This window comes from Acomys russatus, chromosome 8 (assembly GCF_903995435.1).
Source record: "Acomys russatus chromosome 8, mAcoRus1.1, whole genome shotgun sequence".
Lineage (NCBI taxonomy): Eukaryota > Metazoa > Chordata > Mammalia > Rodentia > Muridae > Acomys > Acomys russatus.
This window is the reverse complement of record NC_067144.1, coordinates 75,111,999-75,124,945: the sequence shown is the minus strand read 5'-3', so window position 1 is coordinate 75,124,945 and position 12,947 is coordinate 75,111,999. Positions and strand designations below refer to the sequence as shown.

Below are 12,947 nucleotides of genomic sequence, written 5' to 3'. Positions count from 1 at the left end.
GTGAAATGGAGCAGAGAGTCCGGATAGAAAGGGAAACAAAAGGTCTGGTCCTTTAGAGATGATAGGTGTCCTAGTTTGCTTTATGTTGCTGTGACAACACTGTCACCAACAGCAGGTAGGGGACATAGAGGTTTATTTCAGTTTCCACAACACACTTCATCATTTGAGGGAAGCCAGGGCAGGATCCTAGAGGCATGATCAGACGCAGAGGCCATGGAGGGGTGCTGCTCACTGGCTTGCTCCCTGTGGCTTGCTTAGCCTTCTTTCTTATACAGCCCAGGACCACCAGCCCAGGGGTGGCACCGTCCACAGTGGGCTCAACTGTCATGCATCAATCATTAATCAAGAAAATCCTCCCACAGACTTCCCTACAGGACAATCTGTGGGAGACATTTTCTGAGGCGAAGTACCTTCTTCCCACATGGCCCCTGTTTATCTCAAATTGACAATAAAATAAAATAAAATAAAATAATAGCTCAGCAGGGTGCTTGCCAACCACCATCAGAAATTCAATACCTAATATAAACATGTGTTTTGTACAGTGTACTGGTTTGGACAGCAATCCTCTTGTCTAGTTTCCCAGAGTGCTGGGCTCGTAGACATGTTCTCAGGCCTATGGCCACATCCAAAGGTCCAAGAATAGAGCCTTAGATCCATGAATTATAGAGCTGTGCCCAAGACTGTCACCTTGGAGTGAGAACTGTTGCATTTTCAGATCTGTCTTTCAGCTCAAAAGCAAACACATCCGTCACTGCTGCAAGGACGTAAGTGCCGACTTGCTACGCAGCTTTTCTCTTTTGAGCACAGTGAATTCTGAATTCTAAAACATCTGTGGAATCTTATTATCATTTTATTTGCCCAAACTATAACCCAAGCATAGCCACACCACAAGCAAAACACGATGTATTAATTTTCGGTAGCTATTTTCATCCTGAGGCATGCACTAGGCTCAACCTCCATCCCTTTATGAGAAAGCAAACATAGTAAATGTACACACAGAGCCATCCCTGTTTGAATTTAAATATTTACGAAGTATATCATTAGCGCACGGGAGTCCGAGGCCAACGCGGGTAGAACGTGTGATCTCTGTGTCCGCCCCACTCCACATAACAAGCTTTTCTCTGGTGCGATACCTGAAGGCATCGAAGCTGAAGGAGGGGGAAACGTCAGCATCTGGAGAACCCTTTGACCACGCAGGTCCTGAGCCTTGTGAGCCTGAGAAGCATTACGACTGTGTTAATTGCTTTTCTGTGGCTGTGATAAAGCCAGCTGACAAAAAAAAGCAACTCAAGAGAGAAAGGGTTAATTTTGGTTTATGGCTTCAGAGAAACTGGACCAATATAGTGAGGAAGGCAGGGAAACAGTCAGGGAATCCCGTGCAGGGCAGGAAGCTGGCTGACCGCATTTCTTCCTCACACAAGAATCACAGAGAGAACAGAAATTGGGTGCCCCCTTCAGTGATGCACTTCCTCCAGCAAGCCTGCCTCTCCTAACTTTCCAAAACTTTCCTAAACAGCACTGCCTACTGAGAACCGCGGTGTTTGAACAGTAAGCCTTTGGAGGGCATTTCTCATTCAGACTGTCAGAGTGTGACCTGTGTGTGACTGTATCTCGGATGGACCCAAAGATGGAGTGTGAGTGTGTGTGTGTGTGTGTGTGTGTGTATGTGTGTGCATGTGTGTGCGCACATGTCCGTGTGTGTGTGTGTGTGTGTGTGTGTGTGTGTGTGTGTGTGTTTACGCATATGTATTCCTGTGTGTGGGCATGTGCATGGGCATGTACGTGTGTGAGTGTGTGCTCACGTGTGTGTGATTATGAGTGTGTGTATGTGTGCCTGTGTGTGTGTGTGTGTCCACACAACCACCAGTCATGATGCCCTCCAATAGGTACTGGAGGCTTTGTGCCTTGTGGGTACATCTGCCCTACCTAGAAATCTAGGACCTTAGACTATAGTGACCTGCCCAGTGCAGTAGGTGTGAGCCACCGACACAACAGCCTTGTGCGCCCTCTGCGTCTTGCTCTCATCCCCAAACTTCATCTCCACTCTCACCGCCACCCCTTACAGCATTTATGGCAGCTCCCTGATGACAGGAAGATTCTGGCATTTGCTTTCTCCAAGCCCTAGCGTGTCTTTTAAAGGGCCGCTGCCCATCTGCCAGGTTTCATGTTCTTCCTACCCTCTTTTCCAATTTCCATCAAGTCTTGGGAGAAGTGACATAGCTGTCTCAATTGTGACTGAGCATCAACGGTGCCTTTGTTTGCTTTATAAAGACCCTGTTTCCAATGCAGTGGCGCCTATAGTCACTAGGGTTAGACTCTGTGTATGAATGCAGTTCAGTTGTGGAGACACATTGAGACCGTTGACACTGGTCATTAAAGAGCTGAGAAGGGAGAGGGGCCAGGACACTGAAACAGTCCCTGGGGGAGGGAGTGGTGCCACCCGGGCAGCCACAGGAGGCCCTGTTGCACTCCGTGACTAACCCTGAGTTTTCCAGTTCCAGGTCCTCCGGCTGGCGTCAAGGCGGCAGCGGCCTCTGCGTCCATGGTCTTCGTGTCCTGGCTGCCCCCACTCAAGTTGAATGGCGTCATCCGGAAGTACACGGTGTTCTGCTCCCACCCCTACCCCACAGTGAGTCGGGGACAACCCAGGGCATCCTCTCCAGCATCTCCCAGGCCCTCGCCGTGCATGCGTTCCTCATCGCCCTCCTCCATGGCTTTCTCGGTGGCTTTCCTTGTCATGTTGTCTCCACACACAGAGCAAAGGCCTCATTTGCACCTCACTCTAGAACAATCCTGCATCATCACACAGATGCGGTTGCCTGGAGCCATTGCTTATCTGGCAGCTTCCCAGGCAGTGACAGCTGCTGATCGAGATCTGAGTGCAGAGGCCGTTCATTGCGCCTTAATTGATAGTCAGTGGACAGCACCTATTTATTGAACTGTTAGGCTCCACAGTAAACGTGCCCCCCCATCCTTCTCCCCCACACGCTCCTGCCTACCAGCCCTCCCTGCCCTATCCCACACTGAGAAGGAGCTACAGGGCACCCCTGCTGTACAAGGCATGGCAGTGGGCACCTGTGCCTAGTGAGGGCTCCACTAGTCAGAAAACACACCATCTAATACACTTATTATCACCACTGTTCGTAACGATGGGCAATAAGTGCCAAGTTAAACTTCCCGTGCCAAGACACCAAGGCATATCAGAAAAGCGGGGATTTTGGAAAAAGGAAAAAATATATAAATAGCACATTCAGATTTACAGCACTTTCACGGAGATTTTAAGACATTTTTTAAATGCAGGAATCATGTCTAATCCGTCTTTTGTATCTCTTGTTCCTGGTATAAAACTTAAAAACATGTACCAGGCTATGTAGATGGTTCAGCTGTGTTTTTCCATGTAAGCACTGGGGCCTGAGTTTTGGCCGCTAGCACACACAAGAAAAGGTGTATGTGGCAGTACAAATACTCTCAACTCTGTAGAGGCGTAAATGGACATATATTTGGAACTCACCAGCCAGCCAATCTAGCTGAGTCTGTTGCTATCGTGTCCTACCAAGGCTCTTGTTGCTGTGGTAGCACCATGACTAAAAGCAACTGGGGAGGAAAATGTCAAAGCAGGAAATAATTTAGACTTCGTCCCATTGTGACTCGCTAGTGTCATGGAGCCTAAGGTCTTGAGGTCCATCCTGGGAGCAGGTGTCAGAACTGCCTTCCTCCACAACGCTGAAGAATGCCGCCAGATTTATTTACTAGCCCTTCCATTAAAGTGATATTTCTTCCAACTCCAGACTCTCTTGGAGTATCGAGGCCTGGTGTGCAGACAGAGCGTGAATGGGTAGGATCCAGGGACATTGTGTGTGGCTGAGGCAGCTGCAGCCCCTGGGTGTGTTCTGTGTCTATTGTCACCTGCCTATGCCATGAAATTCAGGGATAAATCCCAGACCGACCATCAGAGCTGGGTTCCAAGCTGTGGGATCTTCATCTGTCGAGTATACTGTTGTCAGCCACTGAGCCCTTCCCTCAAAGCTCAGAGAGTTAAGTCTTCATGGTGAGGAAAAGCTTGTCGTTGTATTTCTCTGTGAGGGCAGGGTGTAGATAAGTAACCCCTCAGCACAGCTCCTGGTTTTAGTGTCAGTCCTAACGTGTTTCCAGCTCTGCAGTAGAGAAGGCGAGTTCTCTGTGGTGGGCAGGACACTCACTGTCCATTCAAACATTCAAATTGCTTCCTTAATTACATCTGCTCACTCCCCACTCACTCACTCACCCACTTGCTGAAGCTGTCAGCTTTGCCATTTCAATTTCAACAAGCTGAAGAAAGGACACTGGCGGGGTTCAGAAAACACTGCCAACCGATTCTTGTTGTCTCAGACTGCTCCGCACCTCTGGATGCAAGCACTAGCCTGGCTTACAGATAGTTCCTTACAGTAATATGTGCCAGAGAGTGCTATGGATACACAGCCGGGGCTGGAGAGATGGCTCTGTCTGTGGGTTCTTGCTGAAGTGCCAGGACACCAACTCAATCTTGAGAAGCCATGTAAAAAGCTGGGCATCATGGAACAAGCCTGTAATCCCTGTGTTGGAGAGGCAATGACAGTCATGTCCCTGTGGCTCGCTGGCTGGCCACCTAGTCTAAGCAGCAAGTCCTAGGTCACAGTGGAAGACTCTGAGTTAGGAAATCTAAGTGGACAGTAGATAGCACCTGAGGATTAACACTGAAGGAGAACCTTTGGCCTACACACACACACTCACACACACACTCACACACACACACACAGAGAGAGAGAGAGAGAGAGAGAGAGAGAGAGAGAGAGAGAGAGAGAGGAGAGGAGAGGAGAGAGAATAAAAATTTTAAATATTAAAAGAATGGAGTTGTGGTATATGCCTGCAATTCCAGCACCAGGTAGTTTGAGGTGAGAGGATTGTAAGTTCAAGGCCAACCTGGGTTATATAGGATGATACTGTCTCAAAAATGAAAAGAAGAAAAAAAAATCTCCCCACAAATATAAAAATATGATGGCTCCAAGGCACCAAGTCTTATAGGAAGGGCCAGGAGTTCCATGTTGCCCACAGTAAGGTGAAGCAAACTGCAGGCTGCCTTGCTCCATCTCTGCAGCCATGCCTCTGCCCTGTTGTGAGTGCCTGAGACCTGCTAGTTTAAGGCAAAGATAATTAATTATGTTACAGGTCAAGATTTGAAGGTAAACCCTTGTAAATATCACCTGGTGGTCCGTTTTCAGGCCGGCTTAACATGAAACTGTAAATCACTGAAAAGAAAGCATTTTCCTATCTATAGTTTCTCCTTTTAAGTCTTGGTTTTAATCTTTTCATAGAATATATTCTTTTGTTTTTTTCGAGACAGGGTTATTCTGTGTAGCCTTGGCTGTCCTGAACTTGCTTTGTAGACCAGGCTGGCTCCAAACTCACACAGATCTGCCTGCTTCTGCCTTCCAAGTGCTGGGATTACAAGCATGTGCCATTGCTTATATTCCTTGACCTCCCCAACTCCTCCTCACCTTTTGTGTTGGCCAATTACTCCTAGGTATGGGGCCTGCCCTGGGGCATGAGTGACATAGCCAGTCACACTACATTAAAGAAGATTAGCTTTCCTTTCCCAGCAGAAATTAGTTGTGAGCAGCTTCCTGTTTAGAAATGGGGACTTTCTCACGTACTCTGGTGCCTCACATTTGACCATGTCCCCTGGAGGGGGAGACCTGGTGGCACTCAGAGGAAGGACAGCAGGTTACCGAGAAGAGACTTGATACCCAATGAGCATATACAGGGGGAGGTAATCCCCCTCAGGAACAGTCATGGGGAGGGGAATAAGGGGAAAAGAGGAGGGAGGGAAGAATGGGAGGACACAAGGGATGGGATAACCATTGAGATGTAACAAGAATAAATTGATAATAAAAAATTAAAAAAAAAAAAAGAAGTGGGGACTTTGTGCCCACCTCCCCTTCTCTGTGCTAGGACTTTTGGCTAGCTTGAACCTGTGCAGTTCTTGTGTGTGCTGCCACAACCTCTGTGAGTCCATCTATCTGTTGTGTCTGGAAGACACTATTTCCTTAGAGTGGCTCCCATCCCTCTGGCTCTTACAGCCTTTCCTTATGTCCCACATAGATCTCTGAGCCTTGAAGGAATTTGATAAAGACGGCCCGGTTAGGCTGAGAGCTCCAAAGTCTCTCATCTCTGCACATTGTCTTGTAGTGAGTCTCGGCATTGATCATTATTTACTGCAAAAACCTGAAGAAGGCTGGAAAGGGCAGTGGTCCTGTGGGTATACAGTATGTCATTCAGAGTTGTTTTATTGCCGTATTAACTTAGCAGACTAGTAGTAGGTCTCCCCTCTAGCGCCCATGACACATGTAGTCGCAGCTTCTCGGACTCATTGACAGTGTCAGACGAGGGTTTCAGCTGGTGGAGGGGGCCTAAACCACTTATTTTTTGGTGGTTTGTTACTCCCCATGACGTTTGTGCTACCATTGCATCAGTGAGCATATCTTGCAGGCAGGTTGCCATTGTAGGTCACAGGGTTCATATCTGGGTGAGACGTGCGATCGCTTTTCTCCTCTGGTAGTCTGTGTGGCAACTTTCAGCACTGTGAACACCAGGAAGAAAATACAACGTTCTCTCTCTCTCTCTCTGTCTCTGTCTCTGTCTCTGTCTCTGTCTCTCTCTCTCTCTCTCTCTCTCTCTCTCTCTCTCTCAGACAAGAACACTTCAGCCATGTGCAGCAGTGAACAGCAGAGAGCAGTACAAGCTCTGGTCATTTTTCTTGTGCATCAGTCTAGCGCTCTCCCCTCCCCCAACACACACACACACACACACACACACACACACCGAAATGATTTCACAGTTGAATGTAGAACACGGGGAAATAAATCAGGACATGGTCTGCCCTCTAATTTGATCTTTTCTTAAGAGTCCCTTGACGCATCTCCTTGGTAATGTCTTTCCCCGCCGCCCCCTCCTCCCGCCCAAGATCCCTTCCTCACTAAGACCTCTGTAAAAAGAGGCGATTTGTGCCATATATATATATATATATATTGTACCTATGTCTATAGATATGACATCCATCTAACTGTAGGCAGTTATATCATGCTATTCTTACAGTTCAGATCTGAAAAAAAACCAAACAAACAAAAGCAAAAAACAAAAAACATTACTAGAGACCTTGGATGTGGCCAGACATGTCACATTAACGGAAACTAACCAAGTTTATTTTCTGGCTGTCTAAAAGCAAAGCTAATAGAACATTTATTTCAACATAAAAGCCTAGAAAATGCAGTGGGATGCTAGCTCCCGGGCAGAGGATGGAAGATCAGCCCTCAGCTACAGGACTCCTGTAACTAGACCCTCAGGATATGGCTATTTAATATAATAATAATAACAACAACAACAACAACAATAATAACTCAAACACCATTATAAACAATAAAAACCCAAGGAAGTATGATAACTTTTAAAAGTCTCATATTCAGATCCAAGATGGCAGCAAGCAGTGTGGACCGTGTTTGGAGGCTCCAGGGAACAATTCAGGGAATTGCACAGATTTCTGAGCCAGGAACACCGAGGTCCCCACACCACGGCAGCAGGAGTGCTCCACGGTTCGGAGGGACCAGGGTGAGGAGGACCTGTGTGCCCCTGCACATGGGAGGAGCGCAGACTTTCTCGGATCGGAGCAGCAGTGGCAGAGGCAGCAGCAGCGGTGGCGGCACCAGCGGCACCAGCGGCGATGGCTGAGGTTTGCAGCTCAGAGCCTTCCAGTGGAGGCGACTGATGTGGTAGCCGGTGGGAGTTGCTGCGGAAGAAGGGACTCTGGGCAGGATTTGGGCCGCGTGGTGCCTTGGGACCCAGAATGGACTCAGCAGACAGTTCGGCCCCAGAGTCCCGGGTTCAGCTCAGTGCGCAGTGCCGTGGAGACACTGGCTCAGCTCAGCAAGAAATTCTGCCCTAGGCACTAGTTCAGTGCAGCCACAGCTCCCCTGCTGTGACGCAGGCTGGGCCAAGAGCTCAGTTCCACCAGCGGTGCTAGCTCAGCACAGCTGCAGTTCTCCTGCTGTGACGCAGGCAGGGCAGAGCGCTCAGGTCCACTGGAGGCACTGGCTCAGCTCAGCAGGCAGTTCTGCCCGAGACACTAGCTCAGCTCGGTGGGCAGTTCTGGGGCGCTGACGCAGGCTGAGGTCAGCATGAAGATTGAGCCTAGAGGCCCTAGCTGGACTTGCTGGGCAGATTGGGCCCAGAGACACTAGCTGAGCTGTGCGCACAGGCTCGGCGGCCCTAAGACTCTGGCTGGACTCTCCACGCAGTTTAGGCCCGGAGTCCCGGGCTGAACTCAGCACACAGTGTGAGTCCAGAGTCCCTGGCTGAGCTCGGTGCACAATTCTGCCCCGGAGACTCGGGTGGAGCTCGGTGTGCAGTTTGGGGCCAGAGTCCCTAAATGTGCTTGGCAGACAGATTGGGCCCAGCGACTCTAGCTGAGCTTTAGGCACAGTCCCGGCTCTAAGACTCCGGTTGGACACAGTGTGCAGTTTGAATCCAGAATTCCTGGCGGAGCTTGGTGGACAGTTCGGGCCCTGAGTCAATAACTGACCACAGCACGCATTTTGGGCCAAAAGCCCCTAGCTGAGCTTGGTGCACAGTTCTAGCCCAAAAATTCTGGCTGGACCCTGCATTTTGGGCCCAGAATCCCTAGCTGAGCTCGGCAGATGGTTCAGGCCCTGAGAATCTAGTTGAGTTCGGCCCATGGTTCGGGCCCAGTGTTCCTGGCTGGACTTGGCAGGGGACACAGAAGGCTGTGGATACCTTGGCCTGACCCAACGTTAATTCAGAGACCCAGAACGATTGCAGAACCTACAGCACAGGGGAGCTGAGGATCACTGGCTGTGAGAGTCCAAAACAACAGGGCTAACCTCCTAGCATTCACACCAGTGAAGCATTAGAGCTTCCAGCCTACGAAAATTGTGAGAAAACAAGTGAATCTATCATCAGACTCCCTCCATCCAACTCTGGAAGCTACCTAACAAAAACAAAGACGGCAAGATGTCTAAAGGACAGCGTAAAAGCATACGCAAAAAAAAAAAAAAAAAAAAAAAAAACCCAAAACAACATGGCGTCTCCAGTTCCCAGCTATCCCAAAGAAAACAACCCAGACAACTCAAATACAATGGAAATACAAGAAAATGACCTCAAATCCTTAGTAATGAGGATGATAATGGAGGAAACAAATAAAATTCGTAATCAAATGCAGGAAGACGCAGACAAACAGGTGAGAGACATAAAAGAAGCACATAGAGTAGAACTGGAAAATTTTCAGGAAAATGCAAACAACCAGATGAAAGAAATAAAATGGTTCAAGCTCTGAAGACCTATAAAGAGGCAATGGAAGAAACTCAGGAATATACAAACAATCAGATGAAATAAATAAAAAAATCAGTTCAAGATCTGAAAATGAAAATGGATTCAATGATAAACACACACACAGAAGAAAAACAAGAATGTGAGAACTCAGAGAAGACGGCGAGCAACACAGAGGTGAGCTTTTCTAACAGAATCCAAGAGATGGAAGAACGAATCTCAGGTCTAGAAGATACAATCACAGATCTTGAAGCAATCATTAAAGAAAATGCCAAATCTGGAAAACTCCTGACACAAAACATCCAAGAAATTAAGGACACCATGAAAAGAAGAAATCTGACAATAATAGGCATTGAAGAAAGAGAAGATATCAGACTCCAGGGCCCAGAAACTATTCTCAACAAAATCATAGAAGAAAATTTCCCCAATCTAAAGAAAGAGATGCCTATAAACATACAAGAGGCCTACAGAACACCAAATAGAATTGGCCAGAAAAGAAAAACTGCCCGTCACATAATAATCAAAACACAAAACATACAAAACAAAGAAAAAATATTAAAAGCTGCAAGGGAAAAGGGCCAAATAACATTTAATGGCAAACCTATCAGAATTACCCCCGACTTCTCAACAGAGACCATAAAAGCCAGAAGGGCCTGGACAGAGATCCTGCAAACCCTAAGAGACCACAGATGCCAGGCCAAACTACTTTACCCAGCAAAACTATCAATAACCATTGATGGAGAAAACAAAACATTCCATGACAAAAACAAATTCAAACAGTACCTATCCACAAATCCAGCTTTACAGAAGGTACTAGAAGGAAAACTCCATACCAAAGAGTCAAGCTACAACCAAAACTACTCAGGAAATTGATAACTATCCCGTGGCAAAAACACAACTACAAAAACGCTCAACTGGAAATAACATCAAAATTAAGACTCTTGACAGTCACTGGTCATTAATATCTCTCAATATCAATGGTCTCAATTCTCCAATAAAAAGACACAGACTAACTGAATGGGTTCAAAAACAAGATCCAACATTCTTCTGCATTCAAGAAACACGTCTCACCCATAATGATAGGCATTACCTCAGGGTAAAAGGTTGGAAAAAAATATTCCAAGCAAATGGTCACAAGAAGGAAGCAGGCGTAGCCATTTTAATATCGAACAAAATAGACTTTCAACCAAAATTAATCAAAAGGGATGAGGAAGGACACTTCATACTCATCAAAGGTAAAGTCAACCAAGATGGCATCACAATTCTGAACATCTATGCTCCCAATCCAAGGGCTCCCACATTTGTAAAAGATCTGCTAAAAAAGCTTAAACCACACATCGATCCCCGCACAATAATAGTGGGAGACTTCAACACCCCACTCTCACTAAAGGATAAGTCATTGAAACAGAAACTAAGCCGAGAAATAACATCATTAACCAATGCCATGGGTCAAATGGATCTAACAGATATCTATAGAACCTTTTACCCAAACAAGAAAGAATATACCTTCTTCTCTGCACCCCATGGAACCTTCTCCAAAATTGATCACATCGTAGGTCACAAAGCAAGCCTCAATAGATACAAGAGGATTGAAATAATACCTTGTATCCTATCAGATCACCATGCTCTTAGGCTGAAATTCAACAACTACAGAAATAACAAAAAGCATGCACGTACATGGAAACTAAACAACTCTCTGCTAAATGACACCTGGGTCAGGGAAGAAATAAAGAAAGAAATCAAGGAGTTTCTGAAATTCAATGAAAATGAAGGAACAACATACCCAAATTTGTGGGATACATTGAAAGCAGTGCTAAGAGGAAAATTCATATCACTAAGTGTCTTTAAAAAGAAATTGGAAACATCGCACATAAGCATCTTAACGACACAACTGGAAGCCCTAGGGAAAAAAAAAAGAAGCAGAAATACCCAAAAGGAGTAGAGGTCTGGAAATAATCAAAATCAGGGCTGAAATTAACAAGTTAGAAACTAAGAAAACAGTCCAAAGAATCAACAAAACCAAGAGCTGGTTCTTTGAGAAAACCAACAAGATAGACAGACCATTAGCCAAACTAACTAAAAGGCAGAGAGACAGTATTGAAATCAACAAAATCAGAAATGAAAAGGAAGACATAACAACAGACACTGAAGAAATACAAAGAATCATAAGATCCTACTTTGAAGGAATATATGCCACAAATTTGAAAATCTAAGGGAAATGGACGATTTTCTTGACCAATTTCACTTGCCAAAGTTGAGTGAAGAACAGATAAACAAGCTAAATAGTCCCATTTCCCCTACAAAAATAGAAGCAATCATTGATAGTCTCCCAACCACAAAAATACCAGGGCCAGATGGTTTCAGTGAAGATTTCTACCAGACCTTCAAGGGCGAGCTGATCCCGATACTATTCAAGCTACTACAAAAGATAGAAATGGATGGAACATTACCAAATTCATTCTATGAGGCCATAGTCACATTGATACCTAAACCTCACAAAGACTCAACAAAGAAAGAGAATTTCAGACCAATTTCTCTTATGAACATCGATACAAAAATACTAAATAAAATACTGGCAAAACGAATACAAGAACACATCAAAGATATCATTCATAATGACCAAGTAGGCTTCATTCCAGGCATGCAGGGATGGTTTAATGCACGGAAATCCATCAATGTAATCCACCATATAAACAAACTGAAGAGAAAAAAACAAATGATCATCTCTTTGGATACAGAGAAAGCATTTGATAAAATCCAACACCCATTCATGTTAGAGAGATCGAGGATACACGGCACTTTCCTCAACATAATAATGGCTATATACAGCAAGCCAATAGCCAAAATCAAAGTGAATGGTGAGATACTCAAGGAAATTCCTCTAAAATCGGGAACGAGGCAAGGCTGCCCACTCTCTCCATATCTCTTCAATATAGTACTCGAAGTTCTAGCCAGAGCAATAAGACAACAAAAGGAGATCAAGGGGATCCAAATGGGAAAGGAGGAAGTCAAATTATCCCTATTTGCAGATGATATGATAGTGTACATAAGTGACCCTCAAAATTCCACCAGAGAACTTCTAAAGCTGATAAACACCTTCAGCAAATTGGCTGGATACAAAATTAACTCAAAAAAGTCTGTAGCCATCCTATACACAAATGACAAGCTTGCAGAGGAAGAAATTAGGAAAACCACACCCTTCACATTAGCCACAAGCAATATGAAATATTTAGGAGTTACTCTAACTAAGCAAGTAAAGGACTTGTTTGAAAAAAATTTCAAAACTCTGAAGAAAGAGATTGAAGATGACATGAGAAGATGGAATGATCTTCCTTGCTCATGGATCGGGAGAATTGACATAGTAAAAATGGCCATCCTACCAAAAGCAATCTACAGAGTCAATGCAATCCCTATCAAAATACCTACACAATTTTTTAAAGACATTGAAAGTTCAATTCTGAACCTCATATGGAAAAACAAAAAACCCAGAATAGCTAAAACAATCTTGTACAATAAAAGGTGCTCCGGAGGAATCTCCATACCTGATCTCAAACTGTACTATAAAGCAATAGTAATTAAAACAGCATGGTACT

General features: G+C 45.4%; 1 protein-coding gene and 1 pseudogene across 1 annotated transcript in view; both read left to right on the top strand.

Moving 5' to 3' along the window:
- The window catches only part of LOC127192954 (40S ribosomal protein S19-like), an 877,505-nt pseudogene that overhangs the window by 733,000 nt on the left and 131,558 nt on the right, over positions 1 to 12,947 (top strand).
- Dscam (DS cell adhesion molecule) overlaps positions 1 to 12,947 on the top strand; it is a 574,658-nt gene that overhangs the window by 472,910 nt on the left and 88,801 nt on the right. The window contains exon 21 of the mRNA XM_051150389.1: positions 2,496 to 2,629. Coding sequence (XP_051006346.1) covers positions 2,496 to 2,629 — 134 coding nt within the window. The remainder of the gene's footprint in view (positions 1 to 2,495; positions 2,630 to 12,947) is intronic.